Below are 27,065 nucleotides of genomic sequence, written 5' to 3'. Positions count from 1 at the left end.
GGCTTTGACAAGCCTGTAAAGCGCATTACAAGTGTAAGGCATTATTATTATTAGTTCAAAGTCAATGTTTTGGAGTGGCCATCATAAAGCCCTGATCTCTATCACAATTGCTTTTTCAGGTCTGCCCATACATTTTCAATAGGATTGAGGAGGCCTACAAACTTGCTCAGTTACACCAGTTCTGTCAGGAGGAATGGCCCAAAATTCCTGCCAACTATTGTGAGAAGCTTGTGGAAGGCTATGGAAAAATATTTGACACAAGTCATACAATTTAAAAGCAATGTTACCAAATACTAATGAAATGTGTGTAAACTTCTGATTTTGAAGAAAGCAATGAAAAATTTTCTAAAAAACAATCCTTCTCTCGTTATGCAGGCATTTAGCAAATAATATATAATTTTGGTAACCCTAATTGACCCAAAACAGGAAATGTTTAGTCTGATTTCATGTCAGACAGTGAGAAAAATAAAAAGCAAATGTGTCTTTTTATATAGTGTATGTATACTTCTCATCTTCATCTGTATATCTATAATATACATGAGCTAGTTGTGAAGGCAGGCAAGGTAGTGAAGTGATTTCTCATGTCCCCAACAAAGTAATAATAATAATACATTTTATTTGTTAGGCGCCTTTCAAGGCTCTCAAGGTCGCCGTACATACATACACAATACAAATTGAACAATGTAAAATGATTAAAAATACATTTAAAAACAAATATAGATTAAAAGACAGAGCAGTTATGGTCAGAGTGGTCAGGATGAGAAGGCCTTTCTAAACAGATGAGTTTTGAGTTTAGATTTGAAGTGTGGGAGTGAGTGTGTGTTGCGGAGGTCATGGGGGAGGGAGTTCCAGAGCTGGGGAGCAGAGCAGCTGAAGGCTCTGCTCCCCATAGTGACAAGACGGGCAGGAGGGACAGTGAGGTGCAGGGAAGAGGAGGAGCGGAGGGAGCGGGCAGGTGTGGAGATGTGAATGAGGTCAGACAGGTATGGAGGGGCCAGGTTGTGGAGAGCTTTGTATGTGAGGAGTATGATTTTGTAGTGTATGCGGTGCGTGATGGGGAGCCAGTGGAGCTGTTGCAGGACAGGTGTGATGTGGTGATGGGAGGGTGTGTGTGATAATGCGGGCAGCTGAGTTTTGGACCAGTTGGAGTTTATGGAGTGATTTCTGTGGGAGTCCGAACAGAAGAGAATTGCAATAGTCTATACGGGAAGTGACCAGGCTATGGATGAGGATGGCGGTGGTGTGTGGGGTGAGTGAGGGACGGAGGCGGTGGATGTTTCTGAGGTGGAAATAGGCGGACCGGGTGATGTTGTTGATATGGGAGGTGAAGGAAAGTGTGCTGTCGAGGATGACACCCAGACTCTTTACCTGAGGGGAGGGGGAGATAGAGGAGCCGTCAATGGATATGGAAAAAGGATTTATTTTGCTTAGGGTCGATTTTGTGCCGATGAGTAGGAGTTCTGTTTTATTGCCGTTAAGTTTGAGGAAGTTTGAGGTGAACCAGGTTTGTATTTCTGTGAGGCAGTCTGTCAGGGAGGAGGGTGGAAGTGTAGAGTTGGGTTTACTGGAAATGTAGAGCTGGGTGTCATCCGCGTAACAGTGAAAGTGAATGTGGTGTTTTCTAAAGATGGAACCAAGGGGGAGAAGATAGATTAGAAAGAGCAGAGGACCGAGGACAGAACCCTGAGGAACACCTGACGTGACAGGGAAGGGGTGTGAGGTGAATGACTTGAGCTGAATAAACTGAGAGCGATCTGAGAGGTAGGAGTGGAACCAGGAGAGGGGAGTACCAGAGACACCAATGGAGGAAAGTCTGTCAAGGAGGATGGAGTGTGAAATGGTGTCAAATGCTGCACTGAGACCTAGCAGGAGGAGGATGGAGAGTGAACCAGAGTCAGCAGAGAGGAGGAGGTCGTTTGTGATTTTCAAAAGGGCAGTTTCAGTGCTATGGAGGGGACGGAAGCCAGATTGAAATTGTTCGTAGATGTTATTGAAGGAAAGATGAGTGTGGAGGTGGGCAGCAACAGTTTTCTCAAGGAGTTTGGAAATGAAGGGTAGGTTTGAAATGGGACAAAAGTTACTGAGGTCAGAGGGATCAGAACCGGGTTTTTTGAGTATCGGAGTGACGGCAGCAGTTTTGAGGGTGGAGGGAACAGTACCGGAGGTGAGAGAGGAGTGAATGATATCAGTTATGAGGGGGGACAGTACAGGGATGGAGGTTTTGATGAGGACAGTAGGGAGAGGGTCTAGTTGACAGGTGGAGGATTTGGAGTTCCGAATGAAAGTAGAGATTTGGGTGACAGAGGGCAGGGTGAAAGAAGAAAGCAGGTGCATTGGGGAAGCGGAAGATGAAACAGGTGGGTTTGAAACAGAGGGGTTGAGTTGCTGATGAATCAGTTGAATTTTGGTGGTGAAGAAAGCAGCCAGGTTATTGCAAAATTCTGAGGAATAGAGGTGAGGTGGAAGTGAGTCCGGGGGTTTTGTGATCTGTGAGAGGAGTGAGAATAGTGTTTTTGAGTTTCTTTCATGTGAACTGATTACATTTGAGTAGTATGTGGATCTTGCTGTGGATATGGATTGTTTGTAATGGAGGATGTGTGAGATGAACATGTCTTTGTGTATGGTGAGTCCAGTTTTCCTGTACAGTCTCTCCAGTCTGCGGCCTTGTGTTTTGAGGTGTCTGAGGGCGGGGGTGTACCAGGGTGCAGAGTGAGTGAATGAGACGGACCGAGTTTTGAGTGGGGCTATGGTGTTGATTATGTGGTGGAGGTGTGTGTTGTAGTGTGTAAGAAACTCATCTGTTGTAGTGTCCAATCTGGAATGGCACATAATGAAATCACTCAAGATGAGGAGTGACTCTCATCAGCATTTTAGCCATTCACAGCAGCCACTTGACTTTGATATTAAAACAAAATAATTTCTGGCTAAATGAAACTGTAGCATCACACCTGCTGTTTCTTGTGCTTGGTAACCTGTTAGCAAGTATTGATAAAATGTTTTTGTCTCACTACTACTTTCACTAGCAATACCACTTTTTCCAAAAATGACTATGAATACGAGTAGTAAATTATTTTACAGGGGTTCAATTATAGCGGTAAATCTAATTCATTTCATAGGATTGTAATCGTGTAGCTTACTTTTTAATCTTAGAATACTGATTTGATTGGCTGTTTTAAATTTCTACAGAAGTCACTGTAATTAGGTATGATTCCAATATCATTTATTTAGATACGCCTGGCTTTAATATTTACCAGTTCGTCTTTGCTAACTGTGCTCCAACCTAACAGCTGAGGACCTACTGTTGGCATAAAACTGAGTGTTGGCCATAATTTCTCACTCTTTTAAAAGCTCCGAACCTGCACTATTCACTAATATTCACTTGCAAAATTTGTTTTGACAAAGTTTATTTGTCAATTATAAATTACGATGCGTGCACAATCAAATAATCACCAGAGCCACTTGGCAACAATAGGATGCTATTATCGTAAACAGAAGCACTGTGCTGATATCTTTCTGAACTATAAAAACCTTTAGAGCCCTAAATATTTTTACAGTTCACTTGACAATCACATGTGATTAAAGCTGAGTTTAATGTACTTCTTTATGGTTGCCTCTGTTCTGAATGGACTTCTCAGACAGCGCGCGCCCCAGAGCGCACATGGCCCAGAGCTCGCATGGCTCAAAGCGCACAAAGCCCAGAATGCACGGCTCAGAGCGCATGGCTCGCACGGTCCAACTGTGACCATTTCTTGTCCCCTTTGCAATTTGGATTTTAAAGAAGACCTGTTGTGCGCATGTGTCTACTAAATAGTTACAATATACAACATCAGTGGATCATTGTGTTATAATTTGGTCATTTTAAATCACAATATTCATTGAAAACGACTTAATAGAAGAAACATGTTAGCTGACTACCATGTTTGAAAACTGAGGCGCCATCACAACAAAGAGTCGCAGAGCTGTTGACACTTCCTATGGAGAGCTGCACGGCATTAGTGGATTGTTAAAAACTTGTACAAAAATGACTATGGGGTGCTGCCAAATCCTGAGCATTTCACCAATTAAGAATATAAAATTTGAGAAAAAAGAAAGTATAGAGGGCTTATACTGGTAGCAGTGAAAACGGGTGTAGATCAGAGCAATAACGTCTTGAATATTAAGATGACTCAAACATGCATGAATCACTCCAAATACAACTTTGAGTGGGTAAATGAGAAGGGGAAACAACTATAACATGGTTAAAAGCTCTAAAAATATTGCATAATAGGTCCGCTTTAATAAAACACGGCTAAAAACTAGCAACACCACAAGACAGCTCTATTAACTCTAATGGAGCACCTGCCAGGCAAACATTTGACTAGTATAACTTCTTTACAACATGCATCACACCTCCTCTTTCACTAATATGTACTACCTTTGAAATTCAACATAATTACATAACCACAAATGCGTAGTGCATTTATATAGAAAATGATTCTGGGCACCTAGAGTTTGGAGCGGAATCAACAGTAAGTTTAAATGAGTAGTCCAAGGTGCTCAAATGCTGCACTTGAACTACTAGGTGTATGTGGGTGGAACATCTCATTGAAAAGCACCAAACTAAAAGCCCCAACAAATTGTGAGAGTAATAAAGCAGTCCAAAATGTATAGGGAACACTAGTTTTCAATTGTCTGACCAAGGCTGTGGAGTAATGACGGTTTCTGAGTGCTACACAATGCAGGGGCGCCATGTTTGGGCAGAGTCATTTAAAGTGTGCATGTGCAAGGTTATCAACAGTCTGTCTGGACTGGAAACTCAGAGTCTAAGAAAAGGTGAAAAATGCAAAAAGTACTTTTGTTAAACCTTAGAGTTGTGTTTTATTCAGTTAATGCATTAAAGTTCTCACGTCAACACAAGAACATTTTGCTTTTTACATACAGACTTGAAACCCAAGAACAATGACCGCTCAATCCTTAAAGTTGCACTGCGTAAATTTTTAGTCAGAGGGTCTGCCACCTGCCTGTCTCTCTTGAGATGTTACTGTTTTTTGCGTGGAATGCTCCAAAGAAAGGCTTTAAACATATCTATCTTGCATTTATTCAAATACAAAAATACCCTGAAAAACATGCATTCCTACAGTGAACAGGGCCGGCTCTCCACATATCTGATTAGTACTATGGTGCTGTAGTGTCACCTGCTTGTCTCTGTGGAAGAAGAGCTCATAATTATACATGTTGTATAGCTCCTATATAACATGTATTATAATGAACTCTTAGGCCCATAATAATACATGTAAATTCAGGTTGTACTTGGAAAACAACTCTATAAAACAACAGCTAGGCATGTGTGACAGATACGCACATGTGCATGTGTCAGAAAGAGCCACGTCTGTTCATTAAATGTAGTTTTAGAGACAAGTTCCGGGGCTAACTCTTTTCCCTGCACTAAACTCACTTGTGAACACCTTGTTGGCTTTGTTGGCTCATAGTTAAACTGCAAAATTACACTAGACATGCGCATTTTAGACAATGGAACATCATTTTCAACATCAAATAATAGTACTGACTTTTATATTACCATGTGGCCTTATATCTGTGTTATCCCTCAGTGGTCCTGGTAGGTTCCATAGTGGTCTATGTACCTATACTAGTCTATGTGGTCTTGTCCTGATACAGCTCAAGATCAGTCTAAAGCTATTCAGGAAAGGTTAATTTCTGTCCTGTGGGTGTGACTTTTTTTTAGTATCCATACCTGCTCAAATGTTTCTATACTAGTTTTAGTATAAATTGGTATCTGTTTTCAATACTTTGACAACCCTAATGGCATTTAACACCAGGCCAAGTTATTGATCAAATCTGTGGGGAGGCGATCGAACTCAAAGTGCAAATTCAATTTATTTTTTATTTTTTAAGAAATATATCCCTGACAGAAGTTTAATGCCATACTGTGTAAAATGCCAGACAAAGCAAACACATCTCCATGGAGACAAGCTGACATAGTGCAACTTTAATATCACCCACAATGTGTATCCATCCACACACATCCTATCACCCTGCACTACTTGCCATTATTCACGTGTGACTAAATGGCTTTTTTCCACGACGGGCTGGCAGAATTGATTTGCTTGCTCAAACAGTTTGTACTTGCTCAGCACTGGCTAAATGACTGTGCGATCATTGATCCATTGACACGCCGCGTCATCTCAGATTTACTTGATTGGGCTTCTCCCTTTGTCATTGTGAGACTTCGTCCTCTGAGTGTTCACATAGATAAAAGCACACTTTTACCAAGGTCTGGATAGCTTTGAACAACTTTGGGTAGGGTTGTAGTCCATTAAAGAAATTCTTGGTCAACTAAGACATGTCCTGCCGTTCTGTTAATCCACAATAAAAGGAATGTGGCTCTCAAAACTATTCAGTAGCTCTGTGATCTGAACATGTACCTCACTCAAACTGCAGTCACAAGAGTACAGCTGCACGGGAGGTAAAAAAACCCAAAACAATTTATACAGAAAACTTGCAACCGTGAAGGAAGTCATGATTCACTTCAGTTTTCAGATAACTCACACCTTATCCTTTGCAATAATAATGTGTTATGTAAACCAGTGTTGTCACGATACAAACATTTCAAACTTGATTTCGATACTAAAGAATAGACTTGATATAGAATGTAATTTTCAACATTCAACTTGTATGGCATGCTTTATTAATTTCTCTTCGTTATTTAGGCTGATTGGAACCAGATGAAGGTAAATACAAAGAATTATCTTTTTACATTATGTAGTTTCTGAGAAAAGTGATGTAAAACAAATGTTCTGATATGTGGACATTTTAACCACTTAGCGTTCCGACGGTCCGCGGACACATCAAATGAAAGCTACGGCATTCATCTTTCTGAATATGTAAACCATTTACACCTCTAATCACCACAGTGCTGACAGGATAGCCGTTTTTACAGAGAAGTCAGAAATGTGGATTTGGACTTCACTTAACTTTGAGCGCTCTGGTTCTGTCAAACATCAACATATTCACACAAAGTTGGTCTCATTCGTTCCGTAAAGGTCCAGAGAATATAATCCAGTCAAGAAACTGTGTCCACAAAGGAAGTTAGAGCCTCCATGTCCAATCTGCTGCAGGAAAGTGAAATCTGTTCCGTCACTTCTCTGCATTTCTTTTGTCAGTTTCAGGCATAATAAACTTCTGACAGCGCCAACTTTATTCCTCAGCGCAAAAAAAACTTGTTAGTTTGTGATTGACACCAAAGTTGGCTAATAAGGTGGGGGCTGTGGGTTACTGGAGCCGCGGACAGTGAATGAGTGCTACAAATGACTGAAAGAGTACGCCCCACTCTCCCCCTTGTAGAATCAAGCTGTTACATTACACACGTTTAGTGATGTTTTCCTCTTAAAGCCCATGAACTGCGGAACACGCTGATGCATGACATGCAGTGGTTTACTGTAAACAGACGGAGTTTGCAGGGCGCGTAAAAAGACGAGACTAGATATAAAGATCCGCGCGTAAATTTTACGCGTGCGTGTTGCGTAATTTTACGCAGCAGTTTTGCATTTTAAACATGACGAAACAGACAAAACAAAGGAAGTGCGCAACCGAGGACACTGTGGATGTTTGTACAAGTTAAACTAGAGGCATCTCGGACCCGGAGCGGTTCGTGGAACCGAGTGAATATCTCATGGTGGACTCAGGAGTAGAGGGACCTTATGTTTTGATGGACTGGATGCTGTTCCTGATCGGTAAGCGTGGTTTATTCTGCTATTCACTTAATTGTGGGTCAAATGTGTATCATGTGTAGTCATTAGCATTAGCTAATGCCAATCTGTGCCCCCCAACCACCACGCACACACCACTTGGGTGAAGTGTCTTGCCTAAGGACACAATGACAGATCCTCCAACCTTCGGGTTGCGGGACCAAAGCTCTAACCACTGAGCCACTGTTGCAGAATGACTGTCTCACTGTACAATCACGTACAGTGTGTTCTTAGTTTCCAGTGTGTGTTTGTTTATATTTTGAAGTGTGTGTGTGTTTGTTGATTGTTTGCAGTGTGTGGTTTGTAAATATATATTTATTTTGACCCATAGCACTTGTTTTGACTGTATTTTATATACAAATATACATTTTATATTGTGTTTTGATATTATATATAAATGTACAGTAATAGAGCAGCTGGGTGTGCAGATACAGATACCTCTCAGTGTGAGTTTTCAGTAGAGCCCTCACTGATGTCTGTGGGTTGAAACATTCAAAAGTTATTGCACTTTTTCCAAATGTTCTCCAAATGTCTTCATTTGGATAGGTTTGGAGAGGCCTGGACTTACTCATGATAAAATGATTGTAAAACTCTCATTTTTATAGGTATTGACCTCAAATTTGAAATGTAAGTGGTCAACAATCTTGTCAGTTGAGGTATGGTGTATTTTTGTCCCCAGCTCCCTACTGCAGCTTTCTACACCTTCATTTTCACAATTTTTTTTTGGCAAGGATGAGAATTTTTTTTATTTTTATGTGTGTTCCAAAGTGTATAAATGCTCAGCAGACAAACTTACAGTGATTCTGACACCTGTGGGTAAAACTATAGGGTGTTACCTTTACAAAGACCCCAAACTTGTGCATTTACTACTGAGGGTTCAATGATTATTTGAATTTGGAGAGGTCAGAACAAAGGCAATTTCACCAAAATGACCCGGAATGCTAAGGGGTTAATAATTTTGCTAAAACATTTCAATAATGATTTGCAAAAACTATTAAGTGCCTAAACACAGCAACATTTATCCTGAATGTAAAAACAAAAAGGGAAATGACTGTGCTTCTTGGAACATCCCTGTATGGTATTTTTTAACAATGTAATGCTACCCTCAGATGCCTGTAGCCCTACTCACCAAAGACCCCCACCCTGAGAGGGTCGTAAAGCAATCTACAGCACTGGGGCCAAGAAGATAACATCTAGGACCAGGGCCACTTCTTATCTGTGGCCCTGTTCACCAAGGACTGAGTGCCCCCATCCTGTGAGGGTCATAAAACAATAAGATTGATTGACTTAAAAGCGCACATTCAGGGATTTTGCCAAAAAGGTTTTTAATGTGTAACCACATGCTGCCGAGAGGAAGACCCGCCTCACACATTGGGAGGCCTATAAAAGCTGGAAAGACAAACATCTCAGGACTCTCTTCCTATCCTTTCCTGAGAGTCCGGTGCTCCATTGTTAACTTTACCTGTGATGAACTCATTAAACCCTTCTGACTTATATTTCAGTCTCTTTCTCCTCTTTGACGCTTGCATCAGAAACGAACATTTCTAACATCCCCCTCAAAACAGATTCCCGGAAACTCTCTCTTCGCTTCTTCGAGCCCTTTAAGATCACCAAAATCATCAGCCTATCTGCAGTACGCCTTCAACTTCCTCCTTTCCTCTGCATCCACCCCACGTTCCATGTGTCACAGCTCAAACCCGTTCGCTCAGTGACCTATGTCCTCCTGCCAAACCCCCTCCTCCTGCCTGGGTTGTGGAGGGTCACCCAACTTTCACTTTTCATTGACGTTTGCCGGTGGGGCAGGTGGCTACAATATCTGTTGGACTGGGAGGGGTATGGTCCCGAAAAGCGTTCTTGTGTGCATAGAGCTCGCATTTTGGACTCTGAGATGGTCAGAGACTTTCATCAGGCTCATCCTGACGAGCCTGGGGGTGTCCCCCCTCCCTACTGTGTCTTACCTGAAGCTGTGTCTTACCTGAAGCTGGGCAGAGATAGTGGCTCCTCCCACACAAAACTGCAACACAGCATCAATCAATCTGCACCTGTGATGACAAAAGGGCGGAGGATCCGACACTCAGCACCAGATTGTCCGTGTATCCCCCGTGGTACTGTTCAGCTTGGTTCAGTCTAGTGTCTGCATGTACAGAGTTGGCTATTTTTCATTCTTCGCCACATCCTGCACCGGGCTCTCTATGACCGGTACAAACACCTCAGCCTCTGACCCAGCTCACCTCGAGTGGTGCGAACACCCCAGCCTCTGACCCCGTTACCCACGACCTGCTCGAAGACTACGGCATACGACACCGCTCTCAACTGTCTGCTCCGTCAATCTTCATTTACATTTCTGTGTCTGTAAATAAACTTTGTTCAAACTTTTTACCCGAGTCAATGACAGATCAAACATGGATTTAGAAGTAAATATCTGGCCTGTATTACCTGAGTGTCAAACTGCAAAAGAGGGAAGTTTATCTGATAAAAGATGTCGGGTGAAGGCAGAAGGTAGGTACTCAACTTATTCAAAGCTCTCAAAAAACATTGACATATTGCTAGAATTGGCATTAGGCCTGCACAATGACAGAAAAATATTGAATTACAATTTTTCTAACAAGCACTGAGGTTGCAATTAGATTTGTGATTTATGTTGTGAGGATTCTGTTCAAAGTTCATATTTAAACACACCCAGAATAACTGACAAAAATACTAAAATCTGAACTGCCAAACTAATACAAGAATCACATTTCAGAACATGGAGGACATCTGACAAACAGGGACATTTAAGAACCCCTGCAGAGTTAGCATTTTTTTTTTTTATATAGAATGACACAGGAGATTTTGTTGTTTGTGGAGGAAATGATGGTACTGGGGAGGAGTTCAGACAGGCCACGGAGGAGGACTATTGGTCAGCCTCAAAAAGATTCCCACTCCTGAGGCTAATCATCAGACGCCTCAGCAGTGGGAAACAGTCCTTCATGAACATTGTTTCCAGTGCAGGTGGAAAGCTGCTGATCTGAACTAGCAATGTTGTTGGGTGGTGGAAGGAATACTTTGACGTCTCCTCAATCCCATCGACACATCTTCCGATGGAGAAGCAGAGACTGGGGATCTGGAGGCCGACTCATCCGTCACTATGGCTGAAGTCACTGAAGTGGTTGGCAAGCTCCTCAGTGGCAAGGCTCGGGTGAATGAGATCCTTCCCAGGTATCTTAAGTCTTGGCTGACACATCTCTGCGGGGATTGGCAGACCATGGTGGTGATCCCTCCCTCCTGTTTAAGAAGGGGGACCGGAGGGTGTGTTCCAACTACAGGGGATTCACACTCCTCAGTCTTCCTGGTAAGGTCTATTCCAGGGTACTGGAGAGGAGAATCTGAATGATAGCAGAACCTCAGACTCTCCAGATAAGCAGAAGAAAATGGAAGAATGATGGTACTTCAGAAACAGTTGCTTTTGCTATTTGCTAATTGTGTCCATTCAAATTGTGATTTCAGTTCCATTGCAAAATTCAGCCCTAATAGCTGCCATGTAGGAAGAACAGTTCTCTTATTCCTGTATTGTTTTGTTTGTTTTGGTTGGGAGATCAAACATTACCGGATTTTCAAACCAGAAAAGAAAGAAGAAGCAGAAGGGTGCAGAAGATAGGCCTCTAACTTGTTCTTAGCTCTCAAAAAGCATTTGGCACATTGTTAGTATTCCCCATTCTTGGGTGTTTGCAAAGCTTTAGAGCAGTATTTTCAGACAGAAAAGTGAGGCAGGGGCAGTCCGCCAGGTAAAATATTTCATTATTAGATGCAGACAGAGCCCGGTGATTTACTTTTTACACAAAGTACTGCTTTTACAGTAAACTCGAAGGAGGGAAATGGAATAGACTTATTCGTAACTCACTCACTCATAAAGCCAAGTAGCCTGCCTTCAAAATTATGGCATGAAAATTTCAAAAGTATATATATATATATATATATATATATATATATATATATATATATATATATATATATATATATATATATAAACACAAATGTTCACTGCTCCTCAAAATGTACATCAATTGATGCAGTGATGTACTAATTGTACCTCAATTAGTACATCACTGCATTATTAGTTATGTATAGGCCAGTCACCACAACCTAAGTTTGATATATCGCTGAAGTAAATATAGATGATAAACGATAATACTGAAACAAATTTATGCTACTGACACAAAACCCAAGGGCAGATTTAAACCACAAAAACTATTCTAAATCTTCAATATTGTTAGAAAAGCATGCGCTCCAATAAATAAGCAGCAGAATAAAACATTTCAGTACTTAGTTTGGATCTATGAATACTCACAGTAGTTATTAATTCCACTTTTTAGGCTTAATCTCATTATGTAGCCAAAAAATAACCACATATTTCACAGTTATGACACCCCTGATAAATAGAGTTCATAGGCGGATGTTCTATATAGAGGCTGGGCCATGCACTTATTAACCCTTTGCTGTGTGCTCTCATGGCACACTATAATAATAATAATAATAATAATAATAGAAAGAAGTCAGAAGACTTTTAGTGCATCTTTGTCAGATGTGCAGCACATTAAGCTCGGCTTCATTAGCAACTGTCTGAAGCTTTCATCCATTATTGCTCTCATCAGATGATCACACAGTTACTTGTTGTCAGTCTGACAGCAGCTCTCAAAGGGGGACAATATTCTGCTATTTGCTTTTTAATATTATGCTTCCTCCCATATCTCACTGCTCAAAACTGTGAACGTTACTTGACAGATTAAGGCAAATTAAAGCAAAGTAAAAACGGTCTTTTTTAGCTAAATAATTCTGCAAGACTGATGAAACAGAGAATGTGAACAGTATGCTAACTTTTATTACTATGGCAAGGTCCTTGATCTTAACAAATGCTTCTGATCATTTGATCATATCATGTCCATCCATCCATCATGTCCATCTATCTATCTATCTATCTATCTATCTATCTATCTATCTATCTATCTAAAAATAAGTAGGAAAAAATCTTCATGTTGAACCTAAAAACTTAATCATGTTCAAATAACTTACTTTTAAGTAGGGTTGTCAAAAGGATCGAAAATCAAATACTAATCGATACAAAACATAATATCAAAACTAGATGCTCAGGACAACATCTGAGCTTTCCTGAACAGATTTAAGTTGACTTTGAGCTTTATCAGAGCGATTGCAACAAGTCATCCTCAAGATAAACAAAGTACTATTCTATTACTAAAAAAGTAGCATTTTGTATCTTCACTGTGGTATCGTAATCGAGTTTGATATGTTAGTATCGTGACAACACTGCATTTAATAGAACAAATTAAAGTATTAGTATACATGCCATTTATACCAGCTTTGCCCATTAACAAATTGAACTTCGAGCAATTTTCTATGAATTCATTAAAATCTGTAACAAACTTGGAAACAGCTCTCTGCATTAGCCAAAGCCATAACACTTGGAGAAGATTCTATGAGGTCTAAGTTCTGGCAATAGAAGTAACGACAGGCAATTTATCAAAAGTGAACATTCAGAATCTCTAATCTGGCTCATTATTTCAATGATGCTGCAGGGAAAAGTATGGTTTCCAATCATACTATGCACAAATATCAAATATGCTTTTTCCTAGCCAACTACCGCAAACATTTCATTATCACAATTTCAGGTCAGTTTGTGGATATGAACTGATTTAGAGTTTTCAAAATGATTTAATGTGTCTTTGATAAAATAAAACATAATATTATGATTGATTTGAGTTTATTCTCATTTTGAGTAAATTCTAAAAACGAGTCTAATAAAGACTCGTTTTCTACAATGTTTTGTCCTTACAAGGCAAGACTCCATAGTAATGACTTGAGCTGGGTGCACTGGTGCTACTTAGATTCTCATTTGGGTGCACCAGAACATGACCTGGGTCCACCAAAACCCACCATTTATTTATGCCATCGTATTATCCTTAAATTGCTTCAACAAAAAGGGCTAAATAAATCAGGTTAGTTACTTTTACCAGATATACCATTCATTTTCTACACTCCACACCTATTAAACTCTGCACTCTACACCTATTACACTTTACACTCCAAACCTACTAAATTCACATTCTACAATTCTCACCTATTAAACTTTACATTCAAAGAAGAATAAGTTAGAAGCTTGGAAGATTAATTATTAAAAAGCTATTAAATAAATATTGGCTTCAAAACTAGTCAGAGTGAGAAGTGTGTGCTTTTTAGGATCTTTACAGTTCACTACAGGAAGTGCAGAGTGAGGACTCTTACTTTCAATTTCAATATCTTTGAGGTCTTTTGCCATCTAGTCTAGTTTTTCTTTTTCACCTAGTGCATCCACAGCCGCATTTGAGTAACTTAACACACTATGGAGGATCTGCAGGTTTAGTGCTTTTCTTTAAACATAAATACAGTGGTCCCTCACTATATCGCGGTTCACTTTTCGTAGATTTTTTTTTTTGTGTGCGATTTTGCATGCTTTTTTTTTTTTTTTTTACAGTGTATGAACGTACGTCGTGTTCTGTGTCCCGATTGGCTAAGGGACATGCCGTGTCTCCTGTACAGTACAGAATGTATTCAGCCAAATTTACATAAATGTTCAATGCTAGCAGTATGACTCTGGGGCATCAAGAACACGTTGGACGCCTCTAGTTGGACCCCTTGCATTTGAGGGCAGACGCCTCCGATGAGCGTCATGGACACTGTGGATGCACGTCATCTTTACACCTGTCCAGGGCATGTGCTGCGGTCTGCGAGTGCCTTTGGATGTCTCGTTTCCTTGTGTCTTGTGAACACAGCAAACCAGGTTGAGAGAGTGACTTTAGTGTATTTATTACAAAAAATCCATCAACGGAGAAGATCAGCTCTGCAGTGTGTCTGGGTCCGGGACTAGCCTTTATGCTAGCCTTTATGCTAGCTGGTGCACCCCACTAGTTTGTGGCTGATGTCTTTCTACTTGTTCTGGATGATGATGCTTTGTCACTGGGGCACAGTCTCTGATTGGTTGACGCTGTGCATCAAACACCAAAAAGTTCAGCTTTTTCAACTTTAGGACGCGTGAACAGAGCTTCTGACGCCTGAATGCTCAAGACGAAGCCAGATTCGCGCCACAGAAACGCAGTGCAGCCAAGAAGCGCATCCACGAGAGACTTTGCATGTGAACTCCACATAAAGAAGGAGGAAAATAACATAAGTACGACAGCAGCAATATGTTTTAACAAAGATGCAAAAAGGGTTGTAACCATCGTGCGGATGGAGTCTGCTTTGGCTTTGTGGATCAGTGACTGAAGGAAAAAGAACATTATAAGACATTATAGTGGAGCGGCGCCAGGACTAAGAGGGGCAGTCACAAGAACTGTGAAATACATGTGAGTCACTGTTAATCATTTCTTATGTGTCCAACCTCATAGGTAGGTCATTAAAATAAAATTTGTTACAGTATTTTTAAAAGCTGCCATTTTCATTTACAGTACAGTATAGTATTTGATTTCATTCTATAATACTGTGCTTATATTTAAAATCTACAAAGGTTTTAACTTTGAGAGTGTTTAAACAAAAGAGAAATGTGAGAAAATGAATGCCTGTCTGAGAAACGTGTATGAAGTGTGTGGAGAGGAGTTTTACAGCCTTAAAACATATATAATAATTGTAAAAAATAAAGATTTCTACTTCACAATTTTTTTTAATCGTGGGTTATTTTTGCAATGTAAGGCCTGCGATAAACGAGGAACCACTGTACAGCGTGTTTTTCACAAACAAGTAAAAAAGCCGAACTTACAATCTCTGGTGAATTTAGCTGTGTGCTGTGAGTATGACCTGAGCCTCTGCAGCTCCGACTGGCTTTATCTTTAGCGTCTGGTCAGAGGTGAGAGTGAGTTTAGTTTTCAGCTAAAACAATCACTTAAATGTGTTCCACATTATTTAATCAGCATTTATAATAAGGCAGGGCACAGGGGAAAGATGTGATGAGGATCTGCGACCAAGGAACATTTGTAGTTGCACCGGGCCATCATGGCATCGGAACTGGTATTGAGCATGGGGTCTATTCCTTAAAGAAAAATACTGGGATGATAGTTTTATAGTTAAGTAACATTTGTAATAGTTTCAAGAGCCTCAAGTGTTCCTTTTAAAGTTAGTCATAAATCTATCACGGATTTGCTGATGTTGCAGCCTCCAACTAAAGTAAAAGTGCTGATCTAGGTGACACATTTAATTAATTTTTTTTATTTGGTTAAAGAAAATTAAAGGTATAGACATTCATCTGGGGGCAGTCAAGACATGCCCACAAACACCACCTAAAAAGCCTTCTATTAGGAAAAGCAAACCATTGATATTGATTGCATCTATAGGTATTAGATTAGATTTATTTAAGGTTCAGTATTATGCTAAATTTTCTCATGTGAGCTTTTAGCCATGTAATGATGCTGTTACTGCCTCAAAAACATACCTGAAGTTGTGCTGTGTTTCATTCACACGTTTGAGTAACCCTACATTATTAGTCTGTCGAAATGGTCTGTTCTACCTTGTGATATCTTGAAAATAACATTGAAAGTAACATTTTCAAGATAACAGCTACCTTTTACCTTTTGTTCAACAGAGATTTGCAATTCCAGGACTGAAATCATCCAAATGATTCTAGTGAAGGTGTACGGGATAGTTTAAAAACACAACTTGGCACAAGACAATGTTACATGCTAATCCTGAATCCTTTTTCTTATTTTATATAGTCTGTGTTGAGTAATTTAAAGGTTCATTATGTATATTTTTCTAATGGATGGTGTGCCACTTGCTTGTCTCCAAGGAGATGTGACAACCGTGGGGATGACAACAGTCTAAACTGGCCTCAGATCTGAGGCAAAGCTACTCACAGTAACACACTAGGCAATAGGGTTTTCAAAAGAATCAAAAATCAGATTTTAATCAATATGAAAACTAGTATCAAAACTACTCATTTGAGCAGGTATCAATACTAAGAAGTCACATTCACATGACATAAATGAACCTTTAGAATGATCTTGTACAGGCTACCTGGACCACTGAGGGATTACACAGATATAAGGTCACATGGGGATATAAAAGAAAGTACTATAATTTAAAGACAAAAATTACTATATATTGTCTGAATAAAAAGTTTGTATTTTTTTTTTTTTTTTTATTAATCACTGTGGTATCGGAATCAGTATCACTACTATACTTTAGTATCGAAATTGAGTTTGAAATTTTAGTACATTTTTTAGTACTAGCCAACATTCTAAACAAAATACTGAAATCCATGGAGACAAGCATGTGGCATAAAAAGTTACATAGTACACCTTTAAACACAAATCAAACATGCCTCTCTCCCTTTGTCTCCCTTTCCCCAGAGGACCACATCACTTACCATTAGCCCGGCACTATAGTACACAGCAGCTCTGTAGCATTGTCGTATGAAATATTCATCCCTGTTTATCTGGTGCCCACAGCGCGCGGACAGACGGCAGAATAAATATGTGTTTATATCTATTCCATAACCACTCAAGGATTGTTGTGCAGCGCCTGAGGGGGACAGAGCACTGAGGAGATGTTGTGCTCACCTGGGTGAATAAAACATGAGCTTGCAGAAGGACACTGCCACTCCATTAGGCCTGTCAGGGTAACACATTCTGAAGCACGATATGTTGCTACAGAGAAATATTGCAAAAAAAATAATAATATTGAAACTTCTTTAAGACACTGATTACCATTAAAATAAAGCAAGATAATCCCAGTAAAAGAGAGGAGAATCCGACCGATAGTCGAACCTCGGATTCAGGAGGAGCAGTGTGGTTTTCGTCCTGGTCGTGGAACACTGGACCAGCTCTATACTCTCCATCGGGTCCTCGAGGGTTCATGGGAGTATGCCCAACCAGTCCACATGTGTTTTGTGGATCTGGAGAACGCATTCGACCGTGTCCCTCGTGGTGTCCTTTGGGGGGTGCTCAGGGAGTATGGGGTCCGGGGCCCTTTGCTAAGGGCTGTCCAGTCCCTGTATGACCGGAGCAGGAGCTGTGTTCGCATTGCCGGCAGTAAGTCAGACCTGTTCCCGGTGCATGTTGGACTCCGCCAGGGCTGCCCTTTGTCACCGGTTCTGTTCATTATATTTATGGACAGAAATTCTAGGTGCAGCCAGGGGCCGGAGGGGGTCTGGTTCGGGAACCAAAGGATTTCATCTCTGCTATTTGCGGATGATGTTGTCCTGATGGCTTCATCGAGCCAGGACCTGCAGCAGGCACTGGGGCGATTTGCAGCTGAGTGTGAAGCGCCTGGGATGAGAATCAGCTCCTCCAAATCCGAGGCCATGGTTCTCAACCGGAAAAAGGTGGTTTGCCCTCTCTGGGTGGGTGGTGAGTCTCTGCCCCAAGTGGAGGAGTTCAAGTATCTCAGGGTCTTGTTCACGAGTGAGGGAAGGATGGAGCGTGAGATTGACAGGCGGATCGGTGCAGCGTCTGCAGTGATGCGGTCGCTGTATCGGTCCGTTGTGGTGAAGAAGGAGCTGAGCCGGAAGGCGAAGTTCTCGATTTACCGGTCAACCTACGTTCCTACCCTCACCTATGGTCATGAGCTCTGGGTAATGACCGAAAGGACAAGATCGCGGATACAAGCGGCCAAAATGGGTTTCCTCAGCAGAGTGGCTGGGCGCACCCTTAGGGATAGGATGAGGAGCTCAGTCACACGGGAGGAGCTCGGAGTAGAGCCGCTGCTCCTACACGTTGAGAGGAACCAGTTGAGGTGGCTCGGGCATTTGCTCAGGATGCCTCCTGGACTGGGCATGTCCCACTGGGAGGAGGCCCCGGGGAAGACCCAGGACACGCTGGAGGGACTATGTCTCTCAGCTGGTGTGGGAATGCCTTGGGATCCCACCGGAGGAGCTGGAGGACGTGTCTGGGGTGAGGGAAGTCTGGGAGTCCCTGCTTAGACTGCTGCCCCCGCGACCCGGCCCCGGATAAGCGGAAGAAAATGGATGGATGGATAATCCCAGTAAAACATTTTTAAAAAGAGAGTATCATTAAAAGCCGTGAGCTGCAACAAATAAATAGCAGAAAGCACCGCTAATTAGCCACAGAAGGGACTTATTCAACCCTATATAGCTCAAATTTTATCATATTAAAAATCTCCACACTTTTGCCAGAAAAAGTACTCATGATAAATATTGAGGCCCAAGATATATAGTTCAATTATTTGCTTTGGATGGAGAGGTCCACAGTCAATCCTCTGTTGATTTGCAGCAAAATTCAGACTTTGGAGAAATGGAACAATTTAGTTTGTTATAAATGGCAATGATTTTAAGTCTGCCTTGTTTATGTTCATGAAAGATACTGAAAGACACTTTTATTTTGTTTTTGAAAAGTCAAGATAAATCTTTTTTTTTCACCAAACACAGCCGTAGGTCTAAAACCATAAACTACATGATTATCATTTGTAGACATTATTTTTGAGGGTGTAACGAAGCAAAGGCAAGGTGACATCAAATGATTACTTTAGGATAATAAATTAATGTATTTAGGGAGGCAAACATTTTATGTAAATAATTTGTATCATACTCTTAAAGAAAAGGATTTCATTCCTAATGGGCAACTGGAAAAGTAATGGACAACTCACATGCACACAGATGCTTGCAGATTCAATCGGAAGTCCAAATGATACAATGCAGTGCCATCTTTAGGATGGTCTTCTGATTATGGTTATTCAGATTCCATGCATATAGAAATCTCAATATCATAAAAAAACATGGTCTACTGGCCATCGCTGACCCAAAACACTCCATAAGAGCTGTACTAACCTAAAACTAACCCAGGCCTAACCCAGGCCAACCCAGGCCTTACCCAGGCCAACCCAGGCCTAACCCAGGCCAACCCAGGCCTAACCCAGGCCTAACCCAAGACTAATGAACCCAGGTCTAACCCAGGACCAAGAGTAAACCAGGACTAAACCAGGACAAACCCACGACTAACCCAGGACCAAGAGTAAACCAGGACTAAACCAGGATTAAACCAGGACTAAATCAAGATTAACCAAGATTAACCAGGACTAACCCAGGACTAAACCAGGACTAATCCAGCTCTAAAACCCCTCTGACAGGTACTAGCCATTGCTAATGAGAAAGAAAATTTAATAAAAAGTGTTGTCATCTTTTCGCTGCTCTGATCTCACAATTGACGAAAAAACATTCTATGAGGTCTAGTATGAGACTGACCGATGAAGTTGAGGTAGCCCTCCCCTCCTAGACCATGCGTCAGCAGGCGGATCATCTTGTGCAGCTGGATGCCCCGGTCGATGATAGAGTTCATGGGGATGAGGGAGCTCATGCTGGTGTACATCTCTTTGTCCATCAGCCAGAAGGCCAAGGTCTTGTCCCCGACCAGTGCCTGCACACAAGGGCTTTGTGTCAGTGTCCTTACACCAAACAGTCAATCATTGCAGGTTTTAGACTATCGTCTTAATCCTCAGTAAACACATGATTCAAAAATAAAGGCTGAAATTAGGATTATTTATCACAATTCAAATACAGGCATTTCCCTTCAAAAAGGCTGTACATCTTTTCTAAATGATACATTTCTAATTATATTGACAGAAGTTTATAATTTTAATATAAGCTTTAAACTGTATTAATGTTTACAATCCATTGTCCTTTCCTTTTAGCGCTGCAAGATTGGAATAATCATGACTACTCACCTGCGCAATAATATTTAAATAATGGTCATGTGTAATCAGCACAAGAAAACTGACAGTATATAATAATGTTCTTCAAGGTATTAGCAATCACACTAAGCTAGAGCTTCCCAAATAGTGCGCGGTGAGATGCCACGGGGGGCGAGTATGACTCCGCGTATGACACTGTAGATAGTGTAGACAGCGCGCGCACACAGCAAAGATCAGGAGAGAGCGAACAGATCGTGACACAGGGCAGTGAACAAGAGACACTTTTGCTAAAGAGTCACTATGGAAAACATTTTAACAGGGATGAAAAAAAAGGCGGAGATAGATGGAGGTAATGAGACGCACGAAAGTCACCAGAAAAGTAAGACGAGGAAGTCTGATGAAGCGTATTTAGCACTTGGCTTCACCGTGACTCCGGTGGGACATGAAAATGTTGGCAGCGGAAAGTATGAAGCAAAATAAGTTAAGGCGCCACCTCATTACACCTCAGTCACGCTGATAAGACGCTGGAGTTTTTTCAGCGTAAACGTGACAAATATTGCCAACAATCATCCCGCATTGTGAATGTCACTTAAACCAGCAAGCACTGTTAGCATCATATAAGGTAGCGTACCAAATTGCTAAATTGCTTGTTTTAATTTGATATTTTATTTTAATGTATTATTTTTATATTTATTTAATTTTAATGTATTCATTTGATGTTTATTTAATTTTATTTTTTTTATTTGATATTTAATTACATTTCATAATATTTTATTTTTTCAGTATCAAATAGTTCAATCAGTTGTTCCAACAATATGTATAGTTCAAATAAGGATAAAAAAAAAAATATATATATATATATATATATATATATATATATATATATATATAATTATTATTATTATTATTATTTAATAGTAATTAGATAGAACTAGATACTAATTTGAGCAGGTATTGATACTAAAAAAAAATCACATTCACAGGACAGAAATGAAACTTTTCTGAATAGCTTTAGAATCTTGAGCTGTATCAGAACAAGTATAAGACATGGACTAGTATACGCCCATGGACCACTATGGAACCTACCTGGATAACTGAGGGATTACACAGATATAAGGCCATCGGAATATAAAAGAAAGTACTATGATTTAAAGATGATAATGACACTCTATTGTTTAAATAAAAACAGTTGTTGTTGTTCTTTAGCACCCAAGTTGAGTTTGAAATTTTAGTACTAAGCAGCCTTCCAGACAAAACACCAGTATCAACCTTGTGGCACGGAAAGTTAAATAGTGCACCTTTAAAGATCATTCAAGCATGCCTCCTTCCCTTTGTCTCCCTTTCCTCAGAAGAAAATAGCCTTCAGTCAACATATTTATTCATCTTACATTTTCTAGTCAAAAATGTATTTGAAAAGTCTAAGTGTGCAATATAAATCATTATTTGACTACACAACTAATTAGTAGAAATATGGATGACTAGTAGACTATAGTAAAAGAATGGCTGCATCCTTCCCCTCCTGTTGGACCTGTAGTGGACACGGGTACCTGGTCATGGCTCTCTGCATAGGCTATGCACTTCTCTCCGTGTCTCCTGTTGGTCAGCGTGAAAACGATATTCCCGATGTCCCAATCTTCATCCTTCACCTCCTTCAGGATCTGCCGTAACAGAGGAAACATTATTGAAAAAGCCTTTGATGGATGCGGCTCAAACAGAACCGTCCAACCCTCACTGACCCACTTCCCCTACTACTCCTACATTTACCCGAGTCTTCCCTCTCAAATCAATCCGGATTTTGACATCTCGATATCCCTGGAGTGAGCTATGTCCACCTTTGAATGGCGGTAATGGAGTTTTTAATAACTTGGTGGGTAGTGAGGCATCAGCACTCTGCAGACCTGAGACGGGCGAGGTCATGGCCTCTCCACCTGACACTCTGATTCTACAATAAATCCGGAGTGTGGAATGGATGCCCCCAGAAAGTGCGCGCCCCTTTTCCCGCCACACAATCACTCTCGCGGGTCACAAAAAGAGCAGGGCTAGGAAAATGCGCCACTACAGCGATAGAAGCTAATACAGGCAAGTAAGGTGTGGTTATTGGGTTAGGCTGTCAAATGGCAACAAGTTGGACAAGTTGTAAGTGCAAAGGTGAAGCTACTGGTGGAGCACAATATACAGAATAGACTACGGATAATCCTACTGATGATGAAGGCCTACGGAAGAGACAAAGGAGTTTGAGGCAGTGTTCATTTTGTAGATTAAAACATTTTTGTCAGAAATTTTGTTGTATTTTTTTTTGTTTTAGCCCATATCATCGGCATCGGAAGAGCAGCTTGTTCAAGACTGTTGGATTGTGAGAAATGTGATGTTTGTCCATAAAGAAGTAATCATAATGACAACAACTAAACAATAAAAGTATTTTTTGTCAACTAAAAAACTGATGATTTAGCTAAAACTGAAAAATTACAAAGGTTAAAAAGTTAAAAGTGAAACATCTCAAGGTGACTTATTTTAATTATGGATTTAGTTGACTACATTAGCATGACACGTTAACTAAAACTAGACACAAAATAAGACACTAAAATCAAATCATTGTAGTAAGGCTATAGCCTAATTTAAATGTCAAAACACTGCTTTATAGTCACTATATTCTATCAAAGTTGCCAATGAAAAAGTTGTAATGTTAATTGTGGCAGATTTTAAACTATTTGAACGAGTGACCTGGTTTGTGGGAGAATGCCAAGCTGACATGCCCAGACCAAATTCAGTGATGTTTTATTCATTCACAAGACAACGGCAAATCTTTGAAAACAATCTGACAGATGATCCTTTGCCACAGTTACAGTTTTCATACATGTCACTTTGTCAGACAGCACTCGTGAGTGAGTCGGCTATTTTGAACAGTTCCTTAAAGTGAACAGTTAGAACTGGATCTCATTATTTTAAAGAACCAAACCATTTTAAAATCAAGAATCGGCACAGAACCAGGGTAGGTAACACAAGTGAGAGCTTTTTGCACCAAAACACATATTGGGCATCATAAAAAGAGTTACTTTTTAAATTATTATTGTTGTAGTGAACAGTTTATTTCGATTATAGATCATTCCAAAGGGTAAACACATTCCTGCCCTCAATTTAAACAATTAGAATTAAATCTTAGCCTTGGTCATTTCTCTCTGATTAGTTAAAATGAATTCTCACAGTGGCCTCTGTCATATAAATAAGTAGTAAAATCGCCAGTCTTTTGAACAGCTCTTTGAAATAAATGGACCCAAAGGATTTGGATCCCACAAAGGAGCCGAATGTTGCATCACTAGACAGCACCAGCATTTTAATATTGAGCATTATAAAATAGTTTGAGGCTCAAATTAAAACTGTGTAAATCTGTGTAAAACTGTGATAATTATAGTCATGTTTGAATTAGACCTTTGGGTGCCATGAATGGTGATTCCAGAGACATTGCATTCTGCTACATTCATTGATTCATTCAATTGTGCTGCAACCTTAGAGCTCACTTAAATATTTTTGTCTCAGCACTATATTATTATACTATTTATTTTGAGGTCCATGCACACTCATCACACTCATCTTTAGGCAATACAGAATAAAAAATAGGTGTGCTGCTAATTTATCTTTTCAAAATGCTTCACCCCATTGTTGCCAGCAGAGGGAGTCAGACACCAAACACCAAGTGTTCAAAAGTGAAGTGTAACTGATAAAAAAGAAGACATTTCAACCATGCTTCAACAAAAGTATATAAAAAAATAAACTCACGAAACAGGCCTGGACAAAAATGATAGTACCCTTAACTTAATATTTTATTGCACACACTTTTGAGGCAATCACTGCAATCAAACAATTCCTGTAACTGTTAATGAGACTGCACCTCTCAGCAGGTATTTTGGCCCACTCCTCATGAGGAAATTGCTCCAGTTGTCTCAGGTTTGAAAGGTGCCTTTTCCAGATGGCATGTTTCAGCTTCTTCTAAAGATGGTCAATAGGATTTAGGTCAGAGCTCATAGAAAGCAACTTTAGAATAGTCCAATGTTTTGCTCTTAGCCATTCTTGGGTGTTTTTAGCTGTGTGTTTTGTCCTGTTGCAAGACCCATGACCTGCGACTGAGACCAAGCTTTCTGACAGTGGCCAGCACATTTCTCTCTAGAATCCCTTGACATTTTTGAGATTTCATTGTACCCTGCACAGATTCAAGACACCCTGTGCCAGATGCAGCAAAGCAGAACCAGAACATTACAGGGCCTCCTCCATGTTTCACAGTAGGGACAGTGTTCTTTTCTTGATATGCTTCATTTTTCCGTCTGTGAACACAGAGCTGATGTACCTTTGTAAAATTTCCATTTTGTCTCACCTGTCCATAGCACATTCTCCCAGAAGCTTTGTGACTTGTCAACATGTTGTTTAGCAAATTCCAATCTGGCTTTTTTATTATTTGTTTTCAACAATGGTGTCCTCCTTGGTCATCTCCCATTAAGTCCACTTTGGCTCAAACAACAATGGATGATGTGATCTGACACTGATGTTCCTTGATCTTAAAGTTCATCTTTAATCTCTTCAGAAGTTTTTCTAGGATCTTTTGTTACCATTGGTATTATCCGTCTCTTTGATTTGTCATCAATTTTCCTCCTGCGGCCATGTCCAGGGAGGTTGGTTATGGTCCCATGGATCTTAAATTTCTGAATAATATGTGTAACTGTAGTCACAGGAACATCAAGCTGCTTGGAGATGGTTTTATAGCCTTTACTTTAAACATGCTTGTCTATAGTTGTCTTTCTAATCTCCTGAGACAACTCTTTCCTTTGCTTCACACCTGTGATGCTAATTAGTGGACACACCTTGGATTAACATGTCCCTTTGGTCACATTATTTTCAATCTTTTCTAGGGGTACCATCATTTTTGTCCAGGCCTATTTGATGAGTTTATTTTTTTAAATAATTTCGTTGAAGCATGATTGAAAACCAATGTCTAACTTTCATTGTTTAAATTTCATAGAATTTTTATTTATTATTACTTTTGTCAGATTCGTGTTATTTCTGTGACCATTGTGAGTTTTTCTCTCATTAACCAAAGGGTACTAACATTTTTGTCCTCGTGTGTATATATTTAATGACCTCTTAGAATTGGCCATTGCTTATTAAAAGACTTCCATAGCACTTGACACAAATGGGTTATACCTTAAGATGTTGTCCTTCAACACAGATCTTCCATGTCTTGTGAGTCCTGTGTGTGGTTGAGAATGAGCAGGTGAGAAAGGCCTGGTGACAGGTGCCTTCTGCTCTGTGGAATAGGCCCTGACAGCTGATTGACATGTCAGGAAACCTTTATATTGCTCCACACACACGGCCATAAACCTGGAGGTAAAGAGGGCTAATGTGCCCATCAATATGTGTGATATCCACTGGCCCTAAACCTCTCCACCGGCGCGCTATATCACCATCTGCTTTCCTGGCACTGCCGTCTGGACCACTATATCAGGACCACACAATCAGTATTCTCATTGGGCTTTCCTTGTATAAAAGGTAAATGGAATGAAAAAGGAAAATATATTCATTTTACACTTAATTTGTTAAATGAGCCACATTATGCAAAAAATTATACACAATACTGATTACAATACCATGATAAAAAAAACAAAGAAACAAAAAAAACACAAAAAAACCCACTTATTCTTTAGACAATTTCATTTCCAACAATAAATAGTATTACAACCCTAATTCCAATGAAGTTGGGACACTGTGTAAAACAAAAAAATACAGAATACAATAATTTGTAAATCCTTTTCAACCTATAATGAACTGAATAAACTGCAAAGACATGATATTTAATGTTCAAACTGATTAACTTGTTTTTAATTTGATGTCTGCAACACGTTCCAATAAAGTAGGACAGGGGCATGTTTATCGCTGTGTTACATCACCTTTCCTTTTAACAACAATCAATAAGCGTTTGGGAACTGAGGACACTAATTGTTGAAGCTTTGGAGGAGGAATCCTTTCCCATTCTTGCTAAATGTAGAACTTCAGTTGTTCAGCAGTCCGGGGTCTCCGTTCTTGTATTTTGCGTTTCATAATGTGCCACACATTTTCAATAAGAGACAGGTCATGTCTGCAGGCAGGCCAGCCACGCTGTTGTAACACGTGGAGAATGTGGCTTGGCATTGTCTTGCTGAAATAAGAAGGGATGTCCCTGAAAATGATGTTGCTTGGATGGCAGCATATGTTGCTCCAAAACCTGTATGTACCTTTCAGCATTAATGGCGCCTTCACAGATGTGTAAGTTACCCATGCCATGGGCATGGTTAACTTGTAACTTGTGACCATGGGGAACAGGGCTTTCAGCCGCTCTGCCCCCCAGCTTTCGAACTCCCTCCCTCCTGATCTCCACAACTTAGACTCTCTTCCACTCTTCAAATCCATACTCAAAACTCACCTGTTTAGACTGTCCTATCTCTTGTAACCAATCACACATCTTTTATCAATCAGTTTTTTGTCATGTTTTATTGTATGTTTTTATCTAATTTTTATCTTGTTCAGTGTCCTTGGGTGTTTTGAAAGGCGCTTATAAATAAAATGTATTACTATTATTATTACTAACACACCCCCATAAAATAACAGATGCTGGCTTTTGAACTTTGCGCTGAT

General features: G+C 40.1%; 1 protein-coding gene across 1 annotated transcript in view; it reads right to left on the bottom strand.

Moving 5' to 3' along the window:
* gbe1b (glucan (1,4-alpha-), branching enzyme 1b) overlaps positions 1-27,065 on the bottom strand; it is a 255,845-nt gene that overhangs the window by 54,390 nt on the left and 174,390 nt on the right. Inside the window, exons 11-12 of the mRNA XM_033976749.2 lie at positions 21,956-22,066; positions 19,963-20,134 (exon numbers count right to left, since the gene is read on the bottom strand). Of these exons, the coding sequence (XP_033832640.1) occupies positions 19,963-20,134; positions 21,956-22,066 (283 nt within the window). The remainder of the gene's footprint in view (positions 1-19,962; positions 20,135-21,955; positions 22,067-27,065) is intronic.

Source organism: Periophthalmus magnuspinnatus, chromosome 13 (assembly GCF_009829125.3).
Source record: "Periophthalmus magnuspinnatus isolate fPerMag1 chromosome 13, fPerMag1.2.pri, whole genome shotgun sequence".
Classification (NCBI taxonomy): domain Eukaryota; kingdom Metazoa; phylum Chordata; class Actinopteri; order Gobiiformes; family Gobiidae; genus Periophthalmus; species Periophthalmus magnuspinnatus.
The sequence above is the reverse complement of the archived record's forward strand: the minus strand, read 5'-3'. Positions and strand labels throughout refer to the sequence as shown.